This window comes from Danio rerio, chromosome 8, assembly GCF_052040795.2.
Source record: "Danio rerio strain M-AB ecotype USA chromosome 8, GRCz13ab, whole genome shotgun sequence".
NCBI classification, from domain to species: domain Eukaryota; kingdom Metazoa; phylum Chordata; class Actinopteri; order Cypriniformes; family Danionidae; genus Danio; species Danio rerio.
Window position 1 is genome coordinate 25,304,876 of NC_141028.1, and position 25,335 is coordinate 25,330,210.

The window sequence follows — 25,335 nt, forward strand, 5'->3', positions numbered from 1 at the left end:
CAGACGAGTTCAGGTTTAAAAAGATTTTAGATTGCGTCGGTTTGTTTTTCACAAACGTGGGTGGGCGCGAGTCGGAAAAAGCTGGCAAATGCATCACTAGTATGTAAAAGTGCATTTGCTGTTGCTGCATTAAAAAGCCAAAGAGTACATCTTCAGAATGTGGTCGTTAAGACTCCTTGTTCCTTTACATTCTATAATGGCTCAACAGTGCGACAGGTGTTTCAAAATGGCTGCTGTTACCTCAGCAACAGCCTCCACTCATTACAGTTATTTAGTTGTTCTATTTTCGAGTTGCCTGTGTGGTCGTTAGAAGAAATAGAGTGAGAGCAGTTTTACACATTGCTCCACATGAAGCAGAGCACATCATTTTTTTATAGCCTGAGTTTCTTTTCTGTGTGTTTGGACTTGTTTTTGGTTGTCTCACCGCCTTATAGGTCTTTTTCTGCCCGGCGTGTTTGGGTGCTCTACCGGGATCCGCCCCCATCTCGACGTGCATGGCATAGATGATATCAAAAAAATCCTCCACCACAGCAACCCGCTTCAAAGAACTGTCCTGGGCCGTCCCTCCATCTGAACACTGCAGACACAGAGAGAAAAGGTGATCATGAAAAAGAGATGAAAGGTCAACATTGAGAAGCTATGGCTAGATTGAGACCAATCCATGTGGAATCTGATTGTTTTGATTCTGAAATGAGCCACCTCTACTTGTAGTCCTAATTCAGATACAGATCTGATGTTTTGATCAAAATAAATAAATGATGCCGCAGAATGTGACATGATATGATTACAACTGTTGCAGCAGTAATTCAGTGCTCAAATTGAATGTGAAAGCAGCTTTAGTTCAGGACCAAGTGTACCTCAGGCATCCTGAAATGTGAGGGCAAACCATTTAAATCATACCTTGGTGATTGGATGAGGTAAAGGCCATAAACCCCACCCAATCTAGGTACATTAAAGTGATGTGAGCTACAATACAAATTACATTTATCTTCCAATTGTTGTGTTTTTTCCCAATATTGTTTCCATCATTGTACGTTGTCAATAACAAAAGTTTTATTGCCAATCCAAGTTTTAGGAACAACAAGTAATAACTTGACTTCTAGTTGATCATTTGGTATCAGAAGTGGCTTATATGAAAGGCAAAGGCCTCTAAATTACGCTTATTTTACAAAAATAAAATATGATCATGCCTTGATTTTTAATCAATTATTTAAGACAGTGCAGTCTAGCTTTGTTTAGACAAAAAGTCTTGTCACTTAATAGAAATAATGTACAGTATAGAATATAAAGTCATGGTGCAGTGGAAAAACAATAAATATTGTGTATGACTCCGATAAGCTTGGACGACGGCATCTATACATCTCAGCAGTGACTCAAAAAACTTATTAATAAAGTCATCCGGTAAAGAAAGTGTTCTTGCAGGACTCCCAGAGTTCATCAAGATTCTCTGGATTCATCTTCAATGCCTCCTCCTTCATCTTACCTCAGACATTCTCATTATCGTTCATGTCTGGTGACTGGGTTGGCCAATCCTGAAGCACCTTGACCTTCTTTGCTTTCAGCAACTTTGATGTGAAGACTGAAGCATGAGGAGTGCTATCCTGCTAAAGAATTTGCCCTCTCCTGTAGTTTGTAATGTAATGGCCACACAAATGTCTTGATACCTCAGCCTCTTGATGTTGCCATCCACTCTGCAGATCTCTTGCATGCCCCCATACTAAATGTAACCCCAAACCATGATTTTCCTTCACCAAACTTGACTGATTTCTGTGAGAATCTTAGGCCCATGCTGGTTCCAATAGGTCTTCTGCGGTATTTGTGATGACTGGGATGAGGTTTGACAGATGGTTCATCTGAAAAAATATTCCTTCTGCCACTTTTCCAAATGAACAACTAGAAGTCAAGTTATTATTTGTTGCTTTTACAACTGAAATTGACAATAAAAAATTTGTCAGCTAGTGTATGTTTTAAGTAAGTATTTTATGGTATAAAATGGTGTGGTGTCATGATTATGTGCTTGCAATTGGTTTTGGGTTTTTGTGCTGGATTTTCCTATGCAAACTCAGGTTCCAAACTCAAAAAATGAAAGTGGCCAGGCTGAGACATTTTGAATACACTTTTGTCAAGTAAGAGGATCTTAAGACTTTCTTATAAATGACCAATTCACATTCAAAAATGCATCTTAGTTGCATTTAAATAATAAAAAAATATAAGGTATGTTTTACATGCTGGAACCAGTACGGGATTCTTGATTCTGGTTTGAAGCTTCTGATAGACCAGATTCACCAGCTCTGTTCTCCCACTTTTCACAATCACTGCAAATAGTTTTTACAGTATTCATGTTTCAAGATTTTCTACTGTACATTTGGGTTAATGTTCTTATTTGCATATTCATGAGGTCAGTAACACGGACTGGACAAATAACAGCAATGTACAAAAGCTAATAACACATCATTTTCTTTTTCACTCCTGTTGCATTTGTTCTCTCAAACATTGCCACTTAACAGTACGTGAAGTTTGTGACTGTACAAAGCTCATGAATATTTAATGAGCTGAGCACTGTTTAGTTTATGATTGTTTGTCTCTTGTAAGCAGCTCGCAACATTAGAGCTGATGTAAAATGACAAGAAGTATAGAAAAGCCACAGTCCTTGAAAGTTGTAACCAAATAATTTCCCTCAGATGAAAGCCATTACACAGGTTTCTCTTGTCCAGGTTGGGCTCAGACAGCTAGGAAGCAATTCTGTCTGTGTTTGTAGACCAGTAAACTGCAGTCTGGTTTGGAGAAAGAGTAAGAGTCGCTCTGACAGGCTCAAAGGCCTCTGACAGCAGCAATGACACAGCAACCAGCTGAACTCTGCATGCACCAGTCCGCAGACTGGCATCTTTATGGGCACAGTTCTTTACGGCTCATACATTATTTGAGTCGCATTCTCCACATTTATGCTGATCACAGTTCCTTAAACAGTGCTGAGCTACAGGGCTGTACGAGTTCTGCCCTTGGGTTATGGTGGCTATGTGTAAGGTTAAGAGAGTCTCTTTGTGTAGTGTATTATTCAGACGTCCATTGATCTGAATCTAATATTAAGTCCTCCACAGCTCAAGGGGTTTCTTACAGAACGTCTCCACTGTTAAGATCTGTGTGAGAGAGAAACACTGTGGTTTTTGAACACTTTTCTGCAGCATTTTAAAAATAACTGCTTTCTTCACCACACACACACAACCAGCCCCACCTCCCACCATCACCACCTTCAACCCTGCTTTCCATAAAGCTGACCCTGTCGCTATGGCAACTGGAAGCGCTCTCGGGCAGGTGTGGAGGGCAGCGGGTCATGTGACACCTGCCGGAACTCTGATCGCTACGACAACCTTTTCATTCCCCTAGTCCCACACAGGCCACGCTGTCACCTGTTCTTTGTTGCTTTCACACCTTTTTTCTCTCATTACTTCTTTATCCGCTTTACTTCAGAATGACATGTCTTTTTCTCAGGTACGTGTAACTTATTTTACTTCTTTTAACCCCTCAACTGTTGCTGTCCCATATTTACAGTACGTTAAAAATAAAACAATTCTAAGCCTTACCTTGACAGACTGTTTAATATGTATTTATCATTAAAAATGCTAATGTGTGACTTCCAAATGTGGGGTGAAATTTATAACCGTTCTTAAACTGCAAAAGCTATTGTTTCCAAACAGGTTTACAAAACACACTACTTGTCTGTCATTGGTCAAACATAGGTGGCCCCGCCTCATAATCACACCATTGCCTGAGCAACTCTATTTAGCTGTTTCAGATTAATGTGTTGGAGCATTTATTTACTGTTAGCTTACTTTAAAATAAGTGTTAATAAGTGGAATGTGACTACATTTTATTTAGCTTGTTATTACTTTAACAAATCTGTTTTTTTATGTCACAAATATCCAAAACGTCTATAGTTTCCAGATTCTGTACAGGTACAAACAAAGTTAGTTTATAGTGTCTGTTTTTACAGACACACCACAAGAGGTGTGGTGTAAAAAAGGAAGTAGCAATCATTCTCCTTCCTCTTCTTTTATTTCTCTCTCTCTCTCTCTATCTCTCTCTCTCTCTCTCTCTCTCTCTGTCTGTCATTCTTCAACTGCATATTTCTACTTTGATTCCCAGAGGAACTAACATTTTTTCCCATTTTTCTCCAGTTTTCCTTTCAGCATCCCCCTTTTCCCCAAGACATCTTCCTTTTTTCTCTTTCTTTGCTGCTTTCCATTCCTTTTTTTTATCTCCTGTCCCGCTCCATCTTCCTTCTCTCCCTCTTTCTCTTGCTCCCCCTTTCCCATGTGCCAGGTAATGAAGGTTGCCATGGCAACTAAAACCAGCGCACAGAGCAGGCTCGATTTAATCCGGCCCTCTCCAACCATCCTGCTCATGCATGCGTTCCCTCTTGTCGTCATAATTATCACTCTTAATATGCCATGATCAGTCAAACATGCGGCAGCCTAGCTGCCATGATCTCGGTCATGAGGTGACAGCACCACACCTATGCACAAACCCTCCTGCTTTCCGTCTACCAAAGAATACTCCAGAAATGCTCCCTCTAGGACACCAGACGCAGGCTCCTTCAATACCTTTGAGAAGAAAGCCTCAGCTATAGCCGTGGGGGAAGGACTCTGTGTGTGTTTGACTCTCTCTGTCCTACAAACATCGCCATCTCAGCTTGACTGCTCCATTCCGGTTGCTTTCACACATGCACTCACAGACACAAACATTTCCTCTTCACCCCCCGCCCATTTCCCCAATCTGAGGGCACATCGCAGTCTGGGACACCAGTGTGTGGGTGACTAAAGTAGGCCAGCAGGATCAGGGTGATCTGCTCAGCTCTATCCAAGGCCTAACTTGGGCCAAACCTGACACACAGTGACGCCATACTGTACCCAAATATACATATCCAAATATGGGACAAATTTGTGTACAGTCCGTTGAATCACTGAGTGTGCAATAAAAACAACAAACCACAATTAAATCACTAAATAAATGCCAGGGTAAAACAGGGGATCTGATATCTCCCTGAAGTGCTTTGTTTTGCGGTAATGACCAACAAGCTGTGCATTAGGGTACTCCAGATATGTGAGAAAAGAGACTGCTGAGGGAAATATACTGTTTATTTATTAGATATTTTTAATGTGTATTTACTAAATCAAATTTTTGACCGATATAACTCCACTAGCTCAAGGGTTCACACATTTTTCAGCCAGTGACCTCCAAAATATCAATCCCAGTTACCCCCCACTGCCTCGGAGGTAAAAACATACAAACAGTGCACACTACAGTGCATATACACCAATACTATATAAACATGAGCATATTGACAAAACAATAAAGGTATCGGTTTAACAACCATATCATTTTTATAGTCATTATTTATTTGTTTATTTTAACAGTAACCTCATATAATAAGACTGGTGGGCACAATGTTTAGCGCAAAATTGAGAATTTTTGGTTTATTTTCGAGACCACCACTTGAAGATCATCCTCTATGTTTAGTCATTATTTTTAATGTATCCAAGTGCTGTAAAGGTGTCGAAGTTTAACATTGTGCTGAAAAATTAATCTGATGCATCTAACGCTATTGCTGTGTCGTTAATGTAGCATAATAACCCCAGAGGTCGTAATCCAATGGAAAAAAAAATTGAAAGGCTGATGGCTTTTTATTTCCATGTTGTTTTTTAAGTAACTCATTCATTCATTCATATTCTTGTCGGCTTAGTCCCTTTATTAATCCGGGGTCACCACAGCGGAATGAACCGCCAACTTTACGCAGCGGATGCCCTTCCAGCGGCAACCCATCTCTGGGAAACATCCACACACACATTCACACACTACGAACAATTTAGCTTACCCAATTCAGCTGTACTGCATGTCTTTGGACTGTGGGGGAAACCGGAGCACCCAGAGGAAACTCAAGCGAAGGCAGGAAGAACATGCAAACTCCTCACAGATTTTTAATTAACTATTAAATACTATTTTTAACTTCTGTAGGTTATGCATAAAGTAAACTAATACAAATAGTTTAATAACATATATGAGATTTTTTTAAATCACTAAGCGACCCCCATTGAGAACCACTGCACTAGATGGTAGAGATGGTACCTTACTTCTAATGTTTCAAGGCACAAGCATAAATGCATCCTGCTAACAGACTTTTATTTACACAAATTATATTTTGGAAAACTACTTAGGATTGTATGCAAGATTGGAGAACATTCTGATGAAAATGCAACCAAAAAATAGCCAGTTCTGATTTATGGCCAGTCGCCTGAAGTAAATTATGCCACAGTTTTCATCTTAGACCAATTAGAATATCACTTGACTGGGATAATAGTCATGTTTTCATCCACTTAGTTGAAATGATAGAAATGGAAAGATGCACATACTAGGCATGGAACAAAACCGTTTTCAAGGTACACCGCGGTTTAGAAAAATTAAGTTTTTAAAAATGCCAAAATTTTCAGCTATGTCATTTCAACGGTACATGTACTTTTTTTTTTTTTAATTTTAAGTTTTTTAGGACAACGGTATCTCCAGCACAAAAAAATATATCAAAAGATTCCATTTTAAAGTGTAATGAAATCTGTGTTTTTGAAACAAATGAAGACAGCAGAAGTTAATGATTTACTTTAATTATTAAACCTGACCTGTTTACTCTCCCCAAATATTTTAAAAGTTTCTCAAAATAAAATATATTGTGTTCAAAGCGGAAAAACTTTTAGTTTTTTACCCAGAAATTTTAAAAGGATTTTTTTTTAAATGGTAATTGGAATACCAGGAAACCGTAATATTTTTATCCAAGGTTATCATACCGTCAGAATCTTACCGGCTCATGCCTAGCACAAATGTTTTGAAAATGCATATAAAAAATGAGTAGGATAAATGTTTTATCTGGAAAATTGAGCAAAAACGTCAATGGAAAAACATATATGAAATAAATTCCAGCATGCTCAGCAAAAAAGTCATGTGATTTTGTTTTATTAGATCATGTGATAACAAAAAAAAAGGTGTGGCGAGACGATATTAATGGACATTCTAAATTTTTTTGGCCATTCTAAAACCCCTTAACCAAAGCCACTACCTCCTTGAACAGAAGAGCAGTTTTGCACCTTCAAAAGCCACTGCATACTCATTGTGTTTCATATTCTGAGGTGCAAGTATTTTATTATATAAGAAAAAAAGGCCCACGGTGGCTTCTGCTAACGTAGCAATTTCCAATTTACTTTTTTATATTTGGCACCAGTTTAAAAGAGAATTGTCACCCCAAAGCAATAAGGTAACTAGTCTGAGTCCTGGCTGGGCCAATTGGCATTTCTGTGTTGAGTTTGCATGTTGTTCATGTGGATTTCCTCCAGGTGCTCCGGTTTTGCCCACAGTCCAAAGACATGCAGTATAGGTTATTATTTCATTCATTCATTTTCTTTTCGGCTTAGTCCCTTTATTAATCAGGGGTCGCCACAATAACAATCATATGTTTTACATAGCGGATGCTCGTCCAGCTGCAACCCATCACTGGGAAACTACAGGTAAATCAGATGAACTAAATTGCCTGAAGAGTATGACTGTGAGTGAATGCTAGAATGTTTGGGTGTTTCTCAGTACTGGGATGCGGCTGGCCACGTAAAACTGTAATGCTGGAATTGTTGGTGGTTCATTCTGCTGTGGTAACCCTAAATAAATAAGACACTAAGCCAAAGGTAAATGAATGAATGAAATAACTAATTAATTAATGTTTTATGTCATATTACTCTGAATGGAAACGTAGCTTATGATGCATTACACAGTTTAACGGTCACAAATATTTGTAAAATGCAGCAATCGACCAATCAGAATCAATTATTCTGCAATGCTTAAAAATAAACATATGATAAATATTGCAAAAGCTTGGTTGTAAAAATGTTATATTAGAATAAAGCAGACTGTTCCCAATCCGATGAACAGTAGCCAATTGTGACAGCGTATACTGTAGTATGACTCACACAGTGAATGTTTCAGATTGCTTCAGATATTAACCCTGATCAGGTGAACACACTCCTCACTCGCTCTTCCTCAAAGCACAAAAGCTCAGTGTTTTGATTCACAGGTTGAGCTGACTGTTTGTTCCCATCGTGGAGCAACAGAGTGTGTGTTTAATCATTAAACCGCTGTAGAGCTGAACTGGCGTGTGTGAGATGCTGCGTTCTGGGCCTGAAAGTGCACAGTTTCATCATCCTCTCATCATTTTAAAGAAGCGCTGTGAATTGTCAGCAGCAGCAATCAGCATTTCCCCTTCTAAAACTCTATCTGTCTCTCTCTCTTTTCTCGAGACCATGCAAGCCTTGGCTTTTTCCAGATGTGGCATATTTTTCAATCCCCCTCTCCTCTATCCTTCCTATTCTCTTTCTCTCTGCTTTTCTCTCTCTCTTTCTTTCCCTCTCTCACCCGTCCCGCTCCAAACAGCTCTGTTGCTAGGAGACTGGAGGGGCTGATTCGGCAAGCGGCCACCCCGACCCCCCACCCCCTCTGGCAGTCGTGCACACACACACACACAGACACACAGACAGAGTCTCTGAACAGTCGTACACACACAGGGCCAGTGAAGGGAGGGGGGCAAGAGAAAGGAGGCAGCTGGGTCACACACACACATGCACGTATGCATGGGCCGATGGAGAAAAAAGAGCCCTAGCAAATATTTGAAAGGGTAAAGAGGGCCTGATAGATGAGAATGTGAGCGATATGACACCAAACAGTACACATTACATATGTATATGCATGTCAGATGCTTTTGAAAATGAAACCCTCAAGGGCTTGAATCCTATATAGCTGGACAGTGGGACACTATAGTGGTATGTTTGCAACGCATTAACCTAATCTTTTCCTCAATGCTACCTTACACATAAGCGATCAGTGTTCATATAAACTAAAGCAATTTAGACAAGAGGCCTGTTGAATGCTTGATTCTGATTCGCTAATTAGTCTTTTGTGAGACGTATGGACATCCAGTGAAACGAAATGTCGTGTCTCACAGGATTATGGTGCTACATAAATAAACAATCATAAATATGAACACAACACTGGACATAAGAGCTATTTTTAACTTATTCATAACTAACATATCGCATCGGTAATCTAACTAGACTATCTATACATTCATTCATTTATTCATTCATTTTCTTTTCAGCGTATTCCCTTCATTCATCAGGGGTCTATACATTTAATACTTAAACTATATACATAACATAAGACAGACTATACAAGTAATTTTACATAAAACAGAATGAATCTTCTAAGGTGTGCAATTATCTAATCATCTAAAGTCATTCATGGCAAGTCTTGAATCATTACAGTTCCTAATCATTACGCTGTCTGATTTCAGCTATTATATAGTGTACAACAATCAAAAAAGTCAAATAAAAAAAAGGCTTCAGATGACATGTTGGGGGTTCTGGTGATACCAAGAATAGCAAAGTCTACTAAAGGAGGTCAAGCCTTCTCATTTATGGCTACTAAACTCGATAATAGCCTTCCTGATAATATCAGAGGCTCAGACACACTCTCACAGTCCAAATCTAGATATATCATTTTATTAAAGCATACACTCAATACACCACATAATCCTGCTCCATGAGTTGAGTGGGCATGACAAACCACCTGTATACACACTCCTCCTGTCTAAATGCACCACACATTTTGTTAGAAATAATTCTATGCTTTTTTTGTTTGTTTCCTAAACTCCTATCTTGATTTACGTAAGATACATTTAATATCTCCAATTCAAATACATTATGAACAGCAGCTATGCTAATTCTTTTTTTTGTTTTCTGTTTCCACCTGGGGATGCCCATCCCGAGGCTACTAGAGATTGTGCAGCGCCATTGATGGGATCCAAGACCAGTGAAAAGATGATGCCAATCATCAAGGACCTCATGGACAACACACACACTCAAGCACACAAATACACTTCATTAAACATGTTCACATAGACATCACTTAAGCTGTAAACCTGCAGGTTAACTGTTTATATACTGTATTAACTTGTATTTGGGCAGCATGGTGGCTCAGTGGTTAGCATTGTCACCTAACAGCAAGAAGGTCACTGGTTTGAGTCCCAGCTCAGCCAGTAGGCATTTCTGTGTTGAGTTTGCATGTTCTCCCCATATTCACAAGGGTTTCCTTCGGGTGTTCTGGTTCCCCTCATAGTCCAAAGACATGTGCTACAGGTGAATTGGATTAACTAAATTGGCTGTAGTGTATGAGTGTGTGTGTGTGTGTGTGTAAATGTGAGAGTGTAGGGTGTTTCCCAATACTGGGTTACGGTTGAAAAAGCATCCACTGTGTAAAACACATGACAGAATAGTTGGTGGGTTATTTCGCTGTGGCGACCGCTAAAATATAGACTTAGCCGAAAGAAAATGAGCAAAAGAATGAATTTGTATTTTATTATAACCTTAGCTTAATTTGATTGTACTGCAATAATGTGGACCTTTTGTTAAGCTGTTTTGAAACAATTATCATTGTGAAAAAGTGCTATACAAATAAACCTGAGTTGAACATGTTTAAGAAACTAGTTCTTAGCATAATAACTGATATTTAACATGGCCAAACTCACAACCTTAGTGGGGCATATGAATTATCAATACTGATTTGCCTCTGGTTCTAAAAACTACCAAGACTTATGTTTACATAGAAACTGGACTGACGGGAATGAGTTGGTTTGTGTTTTATAAATACTATTCAGTTTTAAAGGGCACATTGTTTACCCCTTTTTTATGATTTAATATTAGTATTATAGTTCTTCTGAGTGTGCCAGTTTAATTTCAGTTCATCACACAGTTCAGATGTTTTTATTATAATGTGTTAAAAAGTGTAATGTTGGGGTCGTTTACACAGTTTGCTGTTTTAGGGGCGTGTTGCTTTACAGTTTCGGCTTCCCTCCCCCGTAACAAGGGGGTGGAGCCAAGAGCTTCCACCCTCTGTGTTTGCAACAGACAGGCTGACAGACAGAGAAGCTAAGCTTAGCTAAGCTAGGATGAGCATTCAGCAGTACAATTCGGACACAGACCAAGCAGAGAGTACAAAATCATTTGTGTTTTTGTATAGTCTCAGTGTACAAGTGCCGAGCTTGTACACCGAGACTAATAACCACACACACTGAATTAACTTTGACTGAGGCACCAAATGCGCCGCGACACGGCACACCAGGCACTCAGTGATGCGGTCTTTCATCAAAAATAGAGCACGGGTGTTCCTTGTTAGTGATATCGCTTTGACTCACACGCTGAAAATGGCGGACATGCAACAAGAAACTGAGGATATGATCGTGACGCGAGGCTGTCAATCAATACTGGTGGGCGGGGGAACCGCACTCCTACATAAAGTTGCGGTCGATCTGAAAACCGCTCCAATTGGTCCACCGTTTATATGTTGTTAAATTAAAAAAAAAAAAGGGCGGTGTGTTTATATCACCCCAATATGATGGTCTATACACTATACTTACTCATGTCTGTGCAAACAGCTTGAAAAGTAGATTTTTCACCATTATGTGCCCTTTAAATGCTTTAAAACAGTTTTTTATAAATTAGTTTGCCAGTTCCAATATGGCTTACATCTTGGGTATAACAGTCCATAGGAACGACACTTAGTAAGATATGGTTTGCTAAGGCATACCTGTTTGTCCAGGAAAATCATATTATTGCAGTTCTTCTCCACAAGTGACACAATTTAAGTTTTTATACATGCGAATAGCACAACTGGCTCAATTCTAGCTCACCTACAGTCATGTAAGTAGTTAGGACACCCCATTGAATTTCATGGTTTTCCATATTAAGGCCAAAAGTAACTATATGACCATTGGCAGATCTTGCAATTTGGAAGATAAAACAACGACGCATGTTATTTCACGACCTGTCAGTACTTCATTTCATTCATTTTCATTTTCTTACACACTATGGTCAATTTTAGCACACCCAATTCATCTGCACCGCATGTCTTTGGACTGTGGTGGAAACTGGAGCACCCAGAGGAAACCCCCGCGAACGCAGGGAGAACATGCAAACTCTGCACAGAAATGCCAACTGACCCAGCAGAGACTCAAACCAGCGACTTATTTGTTGTGAGGCAACAGCACTACCTACCGCGCCACTGCGTCGTCCCTGTCATACTTATTTAACAAAAATAAAGCCAAGATAGAAAAGTCATGGGTGACACACTTTGATTCAAATGCCTGTAGATCTACTTTTAGCATTAATTATTTAACATAAATATTGTATGTATGACATTATCATATTTCATTCAGGATGAGGTCTTTATTTTGGCCGGACTAATAAACTTGATTTATTTAACTTTTTTTCAGGTGTTTCTGTTATAGATTTGCTGGTGTGCTTGAAGATCATTGTTTTGGCTAAGCTTTAGCTGTCTGACGGGCATCGTGTTACCACACATCTGAAGGTTCCAGACCAACAAACTGCTAAAAACATCTGCTAATGATCAGTTAAAGTATTTGATTAGAAGTGTCTGCTTATTTTTGTTAATACTATATGTTGTTGTTCCTCTGAGAATTTATTTATTTTTTAAGACCTGCGAAAGATCAGATAATAAATATAATATATAATAAAATGCCCTGATATGAAAAAATTGGAATTTCTATACATATGCTCATTTACATATGAGCTTTACATATAGTGCTGCAAGACTTATTGAACAATGCTTACTATATTAGTGTGGTGCAAATTGAGTCTTGTCTGCCATCAGGCCACTTAATATACAGCAGTGTATTTATGAATTGCTTTGTTTGTTAAATCTGCCATAACACATTACAATGATATAGTGCTTGAGGGATAATGGGGAAAATATTTATATTAGAGCGGAATTGTGTGCGTCTGTATGTGCATGAGAGAAAAGAAGTGTTACAGCGAAGCATGCGATTCAGATCAGTTTGCTGCAAATCTGATAACAGGTCACCTCTTAAAGTCCCATCTCCATCCTGTGAGCCCAGCAAAAGGTATGGACCTACAAATTGTAGAGAGGCTTTTTCTCAGCGGGAGGTGAGGGATTTAGAAGAGGGTTACGGGGCAGGGGTGCTGTGTATGAATCTTTGTGCATGAAGGTCAAGGAAAGATGAAGTGTAATCCTTCCGTTCCTTTCCTCCCCTCTCATCTCCTCTTTTCAGTCCTGCGACCCCCCCCCCCCCTCCCCCTTCTCTCTCACCATCCTTCCACTACAAGTTCACCATACTCTTCCATTAAATCCACATTACAGTTTTCTCTCTCCCTTCACTCTTTCCTCATTCCCAACCCTCCCTCTCATTCAGCTACTCGTTTCTTTCTCCCCTCCTCTCTCTCTCTCTGACAGGGTGTGACGGACGCTTTCAGCTCCTCGTACGGGTGCTGCTCTTCCCTGAGCTCCATCTGACTCCCTGCACCCACATTACCCACACACAACTGATCATTAACTGTCATCTGCATTAGTCTGTCACTATAAAGCGTTGGCCTCAATTGTGCTCCCTTAAAAGTAATTTTTGAGTGTGCGTCTGATGTGCAGCTCCTGCAGGGTGGTAGTCAAGCAGCATATTTGACATTGTTGTGCGTACTGCTAAACTCAACATAAATCTGAACTGACCCAATTCGTTTTCCGATGGCACATTTTCAGAGTATATTATTCAAAAAATGTCTTAATCTTTGAACTTTGTCTGAAATGAGTTTCATTTCTGCTGACAACACTTGACAGGGTTTCTTCAGGCTTCATCGAGTTAAATTTAAGACTTTTTAAGACCCTTTTAAGACTATTAAGAATGAAATTTTAGACTTATGCAGGGTTAAAGACTCAGGATTATTTTTCTAATGGGCCGGTGTAATTGTCATGTGTAATTGTTTTTAAGTTGTTTTTCCCTGATTAGGGAGTTTAATGTAGAGAATTTGCTGTAAAATGTCATTCAGCTGTTATGAATTGTGGCTCTTTGCAAAAAAAAAAAACTAAATATAAAAATAAGATTTTGTTGAGATCTATTGTTGGTCATTGGATGGATGTCGGCTCGATTGAGTAGCTTTACTTTGACAAAAAAAAAATTTAATTAAAGCCAGCTTAAAATGAGTTAAGACCTACGACACACCACTACAGTGAATTTAAGACTTTTGAAGACCTAAAAGTTTGTTTTTGAAATTTAAGACTTTGTAAGACCCAGCAGACACCCTATTGCTATTCACCCTACAGCTGACAAGCTATTGTACATTAAGTTACAATATTTATGAATTAATTATAAAATAGTTGCATTTGTATTTACAGCTTTGTGTTATGTAGGGCATGATTTTTATTCCAATCAATTCCAATCACATTTTACAACTCACCGAGTTGAAATTTGAACAAATATGACATATAGGCTATTCGGAAAAGAGGTCTGAGATTGACCATTCACAATGAACATTATTACAACTAGTGTTTAAAAAAAAGAACTAAAGAACAAGATTATTGTTGATCAAAACTATAAATTAAAACAGAATGACAATAATAATAATAGTTTACTTATTATTATTACAGGATGTTTAATAATGTTTATTTTGTGCTACTATCCTCATGCCATTTGAAAAAGACCCAAAAGAACACTTTTCTCAGAATTTCCTAGTACCAGAATTGGAAAGACTTTATTTGTTTTCAATCATAAAAAAAAACTTTTAAAAAAATGTTATTGTCTCATCAACTGAAACATTAAAAAAATATTTTTGTAATTTATTAATTTATATATTAACCAATACTGATTAGGGCTGCACAATACATTTTTCACGATCACCTGCGATCTAGTCCGTACAGATTGCTGGAGAACTACAAATCCTGTCACGCACCACATACTCACACCTGTTATGGTTCCTCTTTGAATTCACACACACACACAGCTGGGAGCTGCTCAAAGACTGGTTACTGTATATACAGCACACAAACACACAGACTTTGCTGAGACTCGTTGTCTGTTTACACTGTGACATTACAACGTGTTTTCCCCTTACCTTGTCTGGCCGTGTTTTGACCCTTGCTCTGTACCGACCATTCGCATGTTTATTGACCTCAACATTGGATTATCTGCATGTACTTGTTTGCAACTGTTTAGACCGTTACCTGCATGACCAATCTGCCTAATAAACTGCATGTGAATCCCCAACTTTGTCATTCATTGTCATTTCAGCATTGATATCGCAACATGCGTATCTGCAAGTCACTTCGCAAGATATGCAATGTCGACTCTGTATTATAGCTGACCAGCAGATATAGAATTGCATTTAATTACTGTATTTATGTGGAATTTATTTGATCTATGAATAAAAAGATTTCTCACTTAGACTTTTTGTCCAAATATCTACATTCCAAAGCAAAAACATGATGATTTTACTTGTTTTAAGGAAAAACTCAATATTCTATACTGCACTTTTACCTTTTTATATATTTGGACTAGGACTGAGACAAAGCAAAGTAAGAAAACATTTTTTTAGCATTGTGATAATTTATTTCTGTGCCTGAATACTGTTAAGACTCTCCAAAACCGTCAAATAGAGCCATGCAAACTATCTTGTCAAACTGTATTCATATCTGAATTTTTTAATCGCAGAAAAATAAAATATTGCAATATCAGATTTTTTCCAATATCGTGCAGCCCTAATATTGATTATTTAAAATTAACATGTATAACAAATTCATTTTGCATGTAAAGTGGCTAAGACAACGCCATATTTGAACCATACAGAAAAAACAGTATCAAAAATTGGCAAGGTGGCGCAGTGAATAGCGCTGTTGCATCACAGCAAGAGGGTCACCGGTTCGAGCACCGGCTGGATCAGTTGGCATTTCTATGTGGAGTTTGCATGTTCTCCCCGTGTTCATGTCGGTTTCCTCTAGGTGCTCTGTTTTCCCCAACAAGTCCAAAGACATGCGGTATAGGTGAATTAGGTAAGATAAATTGTCCATAGTGTGTGTATGTCCTGATCCTCTAGGTTGGCAGTTGAGAGTTGGGCTAACGACCCACCTCGTAAAAATTTGATGTTACAAAACACTAACATGCTGCGGCTAATATATCAACTTCGATATAAACGGCCCCAAGAGTAAGTATACAGTATTAATAGATCACATTATTATTAAATGATATATTTTTAAATATAATAATAATAATAAGTTAAATTATTCCAAAGTCTAATTCAAAATAACTATTATATCCATATTATATTAATAGCTATAGCTAACAGAAGTTTTTTTGACCCAGTATGTCCAAAAAGTTAGGTTTCATCTAAGAATTTCCTTGCGATGCATGACTAAAATCAAGATTGATGGGAACTGTCACAGCCAATAGCCTTGTGGGCTGCATTTTGACACATAGCGTGGTTGCGCTTTGACCGAGTTTGAGTTCTGGCTCGTGGTCCTTTTTGATTCCACACCCACTAAGCATCCGATGTGTCTTCTCTGCACTATAGTCCAAGTAACACCCCCCAAAAAATAAAAGAATTAGTCAGACTCAGTACTGATCAATGGCTAATCAGAAAACCCCAAACTTTAAAGTAACAACGGCATAGCACAAACCCAAAGTGCTAAAAAAATGAAACACTTGTTTGCATGTGGGTATACACGTGTTGTGTTCATGCTCGGAGGTGTCTGCTGGGTCACGTGACCCTGGTGTCATGGTGTAATTGCGCGGTGGGGAGGGGGGGTTCAGACAGTGAGACAACCGGACAGGATCACAACGCTAATGAGAGACTGCAGCAGTTAATTACAAAGGAGAGAGAGAGAGAGAGAGAGAGAGAGAGTGGCACAGAGGGTAGGGAGGGTGAATATGAGGAGGGGGAGATGGAGTGAGACACTCTTTTGTCCCAAAGCTGCATCCTCCCAGAATAGAGATGGAGAGAGCTTTCATTCGCTCGCACACACATGATCCGCTCAGGGAGGCAGCGTGTAGCAGGACTGTGTCTGTGTGTGGTTATCTGTGTAGGTGTGCGAGTGTGTGTTTGCAGGATCTCTCTCTCTCTCTCTCTCTCTGGTAGGGGGGAGGCCCTGGAGCCAGTTAAAAATGGTGTTAATTTCTTCTCCTATGGGAGAGGAGAATGGTCTCTCCATGGCAACAGAGAGAAGGAGCCGAGGGGAGGAACACCAGAGCAGCACCATCCACGACCCTCTCTCCTCACACACACACTAGAACATGCGGAACACACAAAAACAAACATACACACACTGGCAATGTGCATAATCATATTCATACACCCAAACTTCACATGTCCATTCCATAGACATTCCTATAGATACAGACTACTTCTACTTCTGTCAATTCCAAATCTCAGAAAGACAATAGCATGAAAGATTGGAAGAAGAGAGAGGATAGTGGATCAGATCACCTACTTCTGAATCAAACATCCATTTCAAGTAGGAGGCTTCTCACTTCTAAGAGACAGACTGAAGTGGGTCAATCAGGCGGTGTGTGTGTGTGTGCGTGTGGATGTGTGTAGCACAATCAGAACAGTTCTTAGTAAATTGAGAGACCAATGTGGTAATTATTTTGTCCTCTGCAATTATTGTGAGCAATTTAACAAGTTAAAATTTTAGTTAGATTCAATAGAGATGCAACAATTGTTAGTATAAAATGTGCAGTTGGACTTTATTAAGCAACTTTTAACTTGCTTAGACTATGATTGGAAATGTTTGGGCCAGAAAGTTTTCTTTGGAAAAATATTGACACTTTTAGAGGTTATAACTTTAGAAATAAATGTCCTGGTATACTTAAAGGAAAAACTTAAGAACTGCTAATTATAAGTATATTGACATTTCAAATAAAATATTTAAACAAAAAAGAGTGTTTTTAATACTATACAGCAGTGGTTTTTAAGACTCAGGTACCAGTTCACAGATCAATTGGTACCAGGCTGCAGCACAAGAAATCATTAATTAAGTTTAAGTTTTATTTAATAAATATGAACAATCTTTTATTTTAAAAAATGACCTCTCGGTTACTTCTCGGTCACCTGAGCTAGCAAAATGGGTAAGAAACAGACGTCTTTGGAAAGTTTCTTTGACACAATTGCGCCTTCCAAGGCACTTCAGAATGCTGCAAGCGCACCGCGAATCATGTGACAAGAACTTGCCGATCAGCTTCATACTTTGTATGGAATTAACACATTTCAGGAGACTAATTATCTCAGACAAACACTGAACACCTAAACACTGCAGTGCTTTTAATGCTCTTCATAAATAAAACTTGTATCAGAGTTGCAGCAATGTTTTTTCAGCTTGTCATTCTCTGAGAAAACGGTTATTGGTCGCCTAATAATTGACATACACCCACAATGTGGTAAAATTGTCAAGTTGATGGTCCGTGATGATAAAAAGGTTGGGGACCAATGCTATACAGGACTTTAAAACAGCTTACCAAATTGACCGTTATGAAAAAGTTTGCTTCATCAGGCAAACACTATTGAACTGCCATTGGTCTTTAGAGATTCAAACTGTCCTCAAATCAGCAAGAAAACCATCAAAGCATATTAAAAATGGTACCTCCAAATGTGAACTGGAATTAGCAAAATCATTGATAAGTAAAAGTCCACATAATACATTTAAAAGAATCAGAATTTTGATTTGTATTTAAGGTCTTATATAATTTCATTAAGATATACACAATTGCCACAATATTGCTTTGATGATGTCACTATGATGAGGTGATTTCTTTAACGCTGTTTTTATATTTATTTAAAACTAGTTTATTTATTTTATAATAGAATGGAAAGTGCACAGCACATATTTACATGTTTATCTAATCCAAGGGAGTCCAAACTTTTTCTTATAAAGGGAAAGAATAGAAAACAATACTTTAATCATATTAAGTAAAGCATTATATGTTTTTATTTTATGTATAATGGACCTAATATAATGAAAACATAAGAATTATGTTTATAACACAATAGAGTTTAATGCTGACTACACTAGTCAAGCTGCACCTGCCTTTGCCTTGTTTTCCTCCATAAGGAATTCTGAATTGTGGTCTATCCGATGAGCAACAGTATATTCATTTAAAAAAAATAAAATTTATTTACATTTAATTGAAACATTTAACTCAAGTTTGTCTTTTGTAGCTTAAAAATAAAACTAACAAATGATAGGTTATGTTAAATTAGAAATGACTGTATTAAAGGCATTAACCCCAACCCTCCCCAAAAACCTCCCTCTCTTCTCCGATGCGATGGCGGGCCAAATCAAAGGTTACCATGGGCCAACTTTGGCCCTAGTTTGGGCCTCTCTGATCTAAACAAAGAACAAAAAAATTCTATGAGTAATGAATGTTATCAGGGACTTAAGGATATAGTTTTTATCATGCTAAATGTAAAAGAAAAAAAGCAGAGCTTCAAAAATATGTTGAAGCTGCATGTCAGAATTCTATAATAAAAAGCATCACAAAGCGGCCTACTGACTGTTAAAATGGCCTAATGACTGCTAAAAGATCAGTTTTGCCTAAATGCTTATACATCTTGACAGGTATTCAATCAGTTGGTTTAATCAGAGTTATTCAAACAGAGTTAGTTTGAGTTATAATATTTCACTACATTACTTTTTAATTTTAAGGTTTCTAGTTTTCTTTACAGAGCTGGTTTAAGGACTTTGGAGTCAGTACTAATGAAGTACACAAGTCACAGAAAGTCTTTGTGATGGGAGATTGGCGGTCTTGTTCCATGTTGCATGTGGACAGCAGCACAGGGCGCTCTGTGGGCTTTTCATGTTGTAACCTGCTATTGCAAATGCATCATGCAAAACTGTTAGCATTCATGCAAATGACTGGTAGATAAAAGGCCACTGTTGAAGCAGAGAGTGTCTCTGGGTTTGGAAGGGTGGGGAGGGGAGCTGAGGGAAGGTCTGTTTAGATCCCTTTTTCTCCAAGGCTCTCTCCAGATACGCTCGCTAATTAATCACTTATCATAATGAGATTTTTGCCTGATTTTTTTCCTCAGTGATATGCTAATAATGGAGTCGAAATGCAGTTGGCTACAGTTTAAGTCCTTCTCTTCTTAGCGCGTTTGAGTGTGGATATGTGCACTGTTGTCAGTAGTCATCTGGGTGGATGTGTGTATATTTTTGAGCTCAGTCGCCAAGAGAAGCAACTCCTCCAGGACAGAGGACAGTGTCTCCTGATCCCCGCAGGCCGGACAACAGCGTCTCTTGAGAGTTTAGCTGAACAGATCAGCCTTCTGCTGACCCGGAGCTTTGAGCAAGAGAGGGTACACAGTAACAAACATGCAAACACGCACACACATTTAAATTATGATGAAAATCGCTGACCCCAATGTTGCATTGGAAAAGGTGTCAGTTCTTTGATCCAAAGAATCCTTTTAAAAAAGGGGTTGCAAGCACACTTGCAGGTTGTTACTGTTCGTTTTTTTTTATTTTATATGTCCTGTCTTCCTCTATAGAATCAGAATGAGTTTTATTCGGCAAGGAATTTTTTGTGCTTTAAAGGAGCTTGGATTATATATAAACCTATTAAAACAAGAGAACAGAAAGGACATTTAAAAAAAGTCAGAAAATAAGACTTATAGAAAACAATTGAATTATAACAATTACAAACATCCAGATGATTTACATGCAATCTGTGCATTGCTTACTGTTTTAAAGGTCCCATGAATTCAAATACATATTTTTTACATGTTAGTTTGTCTGTTATAAGCTACTATGCTCCAAAACAGTGACAAAATTTGCATTTAGGAAATATAAAACTGAAACAAACATAAAAACCGTGCAGTTTGCATGAGCTCAACCACTCCAAAACATTAATGACTGTAATTTTTTATTTTTAAGGGGAGGAGTTACTCTACGTCCCTCTAATCTACTCTGTGTATATTTCTCAGTTTAGATTACATCAAACATAGACTAAAACGCACATTTCAAAGCACTACATGGGATCTTTAACATATTTGTATTTACAAATAAGCTACTTTTAGTTTACAGAAACCATAAACACAATAATGACACTGTTTTGTTTATTACAATAAGAAATAAGGAGCAACTGATGTGCTAGTTGTTCAAGTTGGATATGGTCTGAGGAAAAAAAAATGTTCGTATGCCTAAATGTTTTAGTGCATATTAGGCTTGGGCTGTATCCAAATTTTGATACCATTAAACATCCTCCCTATTTTACATCGGTATCTGGTATTACCGTGCATAACAAAAAAATTATGGTATAAGGCTCAGAAAGCATCACCAAGCTGTTGGCTTGTGATCGCTTGATACAGAATTATAAACCGGCCTTATGCGACCACAAAAATGTTGCGCTGGACCATACGCATGCACTTGATGCAGAAGTATAAATCAGCCTTAAGGGAAGAAGTGTAAACAGTTCTTCTACATTTTTTAAAATTTATATTTTGCATAAATGATCACTTGGCTACTGCATTACTCAGCATTTCTCTCATTGCAAAAACATTCACAATTTATTAATTTAATTTTTTACTAGTCCAAAAAAAAATCATTCATCTGACAGGGAAATGAGTCACATTGGGTTACAGGAATGATGTAAGAAGCCTTCGATTTTCTGAAACACCTGTGTGCTTCTCTAGCACCTCTATCATCCCTTAGTACATATAATGGCAGGAGTGAGTCTCGTATGCTTGACCAGGAGATTTCCCCCCGCTCACACTCAGAATATGCTCTCGCTGTAGGCCTATACTGCAGAACACTGACTAAACCTTCACTCTGCCACACACACATACACGGCTATGAGGATATTTCTGTTTCCGTTGGCATAGCAACAGAAAGCAATCATTTCCCTCACTTAAAATCTTGCAGCATCCTTTCTTCTCCTTTGCCCCCTTAATAAGGGAAATCTTTAAAAAGTCTCCCTCTCGCTGGACTCTTCATCAGTTTCTGAATATCAACAGGGACATAGATGAAGGGGGGAAACAAGTGTGCGAGTGTTGGTAGAGCAGCGTTGAGGCTTATTTGGTGCAAATGCAGTAGACTGTGAGATGTGATTTAAAGGTGGTTTTCAATAAAAACAGTCTACTGTGCGAGAATTTCTGAACGACTGATTGATCATTATTGAGTTTACTCATTAGATTAGATGTGGCTCTATCAAAAATGGTTAAGGCAGCATATTTACAGCTACTAATCTCAAATCGTATGTGTTTATTCTCTTATCTGTTGAAAAATAAATGACTAGCTAGTTTTCAACACATTTGTAAACATTATAGTTTTAATAATTTATTTTATCTTTGCCATGATGACAGTAAATAATATTTACTAGATATTTTTCAAGACACTTCTATACAGCTTGAAGTGACATTTAAAGGCTTAACTGGGTTAATTAGGTTAACTAAGCAGGTTAAGGTAATTAGGCAAGTTATTGTATAATGATGGTTTATTCTGTAGAAACCTAATAAAATAAATAAAATAGGGCTTAAAGGGGCAAATAATGTTTTTTTATATATATATATATATATATATATATATATATATATATATATATATATATATATATATATATATATATATATATATATATTAACAACTGCTTTATTCCAGCTGAAATAAAACAAAGACTTTCTCCAGAAGAAAAAATATTATCAGACATACTGTGGCTAATAAATCTGACTTCAACTGTACATATTATAACATAATAAATGACACATAAAAAGTATAGCCTTCGACTATTTGGGGTCTTTTTGGGGTCCATCCATGCAACATTGACTCTCTCCCTCTGTTCAAATCCAGACTTAAAACTCATCTGTTCAAAATAACATACTGTCCCTGTATTTTATTCTCAATTTTTAAACTGCCAGTTTATTTATTTAATTTCTTTTTAATTGTGCATATATGTTTTACAGTGGCCTTGGGTCTTTTAAAAGGCACTTTAAATAAAATGTATTTTTATTATTATTAAATGTTTTTCAACAAGTTTTATGGAATTATACTTATGGAAACCAAAGATATAATGATTTCCTCAAAAACTACAAAAAAACAGCGATATTTATAAAATTATATTATAAAAAATATTATAATAAAATATTTTGCCAAATATTTTTTCAATTTAAAGCATTTTCTCTTTAAAATATAGGCCTAATAATTGTTGCCTATGCTCAACTTTCAGAAGTCTCTTCAGTAGTTATTCTAACATGCTGAATTGCCATTATTATCAATTCAATTCAGTTTAAGGTTACTTGTATTGCGCTTTTCACAATAATTATCCTTCCAAAGCAGCATCACAAAAGGTACACAATACATTAAAGTCAAAATCAGATAATTTTTTTATGTCAGTAATTACATATTAATCACAGTTTCTTAATCATTTTAACTTTTTTTACATTTTTAAACAACTGAACAAGTGCATGCATATAGTTTATATACAACATATTTAAATAATGTTCTTTCTTTTTTTTTTTTTTTTTTTTACAAAAGTGCTTTGCAGGGCAATAAAAACCTTCATGATTGACCCGATATGGCCAAAAAGCTAAACTGGCTCAAAAAACTAACTCTGAGCACCTGTGAACTTGTGGTCACAGTTCCATATGACGTTGCGTGTCTGATTGTATACGAGTGTGTTTTTTCTCCCAGTCTTTGCCACAGGACATAACAGGTGATAAATGAAGCTACTCCCCTTCACTAGAAAGACACCAACAAAGAGAAAGAGCAGAAAGAGATCAAGAGAGAGGGAGAGAGAGAATATTAAAGTGATACAGAGAAAGACTTTGACAGACAGAGAGCAGAGCGGGCCTGTGATGCCCTGCAGCTGAATTGAGCACCACTCTCATGAAACAAAGTCTACACTGGGCCTGTGACACAACAGATACATATTTAATAGCTTTATGAATGATATGTGTGCTGTGAGCCCAGTCAGCGCTGACAGAATAGAACGGGATGTTCGACTTAGATACTATTAGCAGATCTATTTCTTTCTCTTTCGTGAAAGTACAACTCTCTTCAGTCTCTACAGGATTTCACAAGACTTTTTTTTCTGATTCAGCCTAAAATTACTGCTTTTGCTGCAGCTTTTTCAGAAATTGCAGTCATTTTTGCAGTATTTATTGTATATGTATGTTGCTTTGCTGAGATAATATATACAGCCCATAATATTGTAAAATCTGTATTATTTTTTTACTTCAACAAACATTAGGCTCTGATTTATATGGAAAACACTAAGAGAAACAAAGCAACACCATATAAAGGTCATTGTATCACTATTGATAAACAACGGTCGCCAAAAGATCAAATATTTCCTAATCATTAGCATTAGAAAAATTATTCTAAGTTATATTTAATTAAATATGATCTACAGTTAAGGTCAAAATTATTAGCCTAACTGTAAACTTCTTTTCTTTTCTATTATTTGCAAAAAATATGTTTAACATAGCAAGGAAATTTTCACAGTATTTCCTATAATATTTTTTCTTCAGGACAAAGTCTCATTTGTTTTATTTCGGCAAGAATGAAAGCAGTTTTCAATCTTTGAAACTATTTTAAGGTAATAATAATAATAATAATTCCTTACATTTATATAGTGCTTTTCTGGGCACTCAAAGCGCTTTACACACAATGGGGGGGATCTCCTCATCCACCACCAGTGTGCAGCATCCACCTGGATGACGCGACGGCAGCCATTTTGCGCCAGACCGCACACCAGCTGAAAATAAATATTATTAAAGGTAAATATTATTAGCCCCCTTAAGCTATATAAATGTTTTCGATTGTCTGCTGAACAAACCATCATTAGACAATGACTTGCCTAATTACCCTAACCTGTCTAATTAACCTAACTATCCTAGTTAAGCCTTAAAATTGCACTTCAAGCTGAATACTAGAAATATCTAGTAAATATTATGTGCTGCCATCATGGCAAAGATAAAAGAAATCAGTTATTAGAAATTAGTTATCAAAACTATTATGTTACAAAATGTGTTGGAAAAAAATCATGGTAGGATATTGCATTGTTTTGCCCACAATTAAAAGTACAGCTTTGATTATAAAACAAAGCATTTCAATAGAATGTTACCAGAGACGGGTTGCTGAGAGATTTAGAGAAACAAATAATTATTTATGTGAATTATACAGTAGTCTGCTCCAGGATTGCTCAAAATATTATTGATTACATCTGTGGCCACATGAATAACAAAGTACACCAAATTGCTATTTGTGCCCAGTTTGAGTTGGTAAAGAAAACTGAGATTGTGATTTTTTTCCAAAATCAAATGAGCTATTAAACATGATGTATTAAGTAATATATTTTTTTCTTGCATGTTAGTCCAAATAGAAATGTTTTATGTTTGTAGTGATACACTAACAGGAAGCAATAGATGAATCGTCTAGATCAGTGGTTTGCAAACGTTTTTCATCAAGTAC

General features: G+C 37.3%; 1 protein-coding gene across 3 annotated transcripts in view; it reads right to left on the reverse strand.

Annotated features, from left to right (window-relative positions):
- Positions 1-25,335, reverse strand: part of nol4la (nucleolar protein 4-like a) — an 85,791-nt gene that overhangs the window by 44,241 nt on the left and 16,215 nt on the right. For all 3 annotated transcript variants that reach the window (XM_087264646.1, XM_087264645.1, XM_087264644.1), the window contains one exon: positions 425-577. In XM_087264646.1, coding sequence (XP_087120772.1) covers positions 425-496 — 72 coding nt within the window. In that variant the 5' untranslated portion in view covers positions 497-577. The remainder of the gene's footprint in view (positions 1-424; positions 578-25,335) is intronic.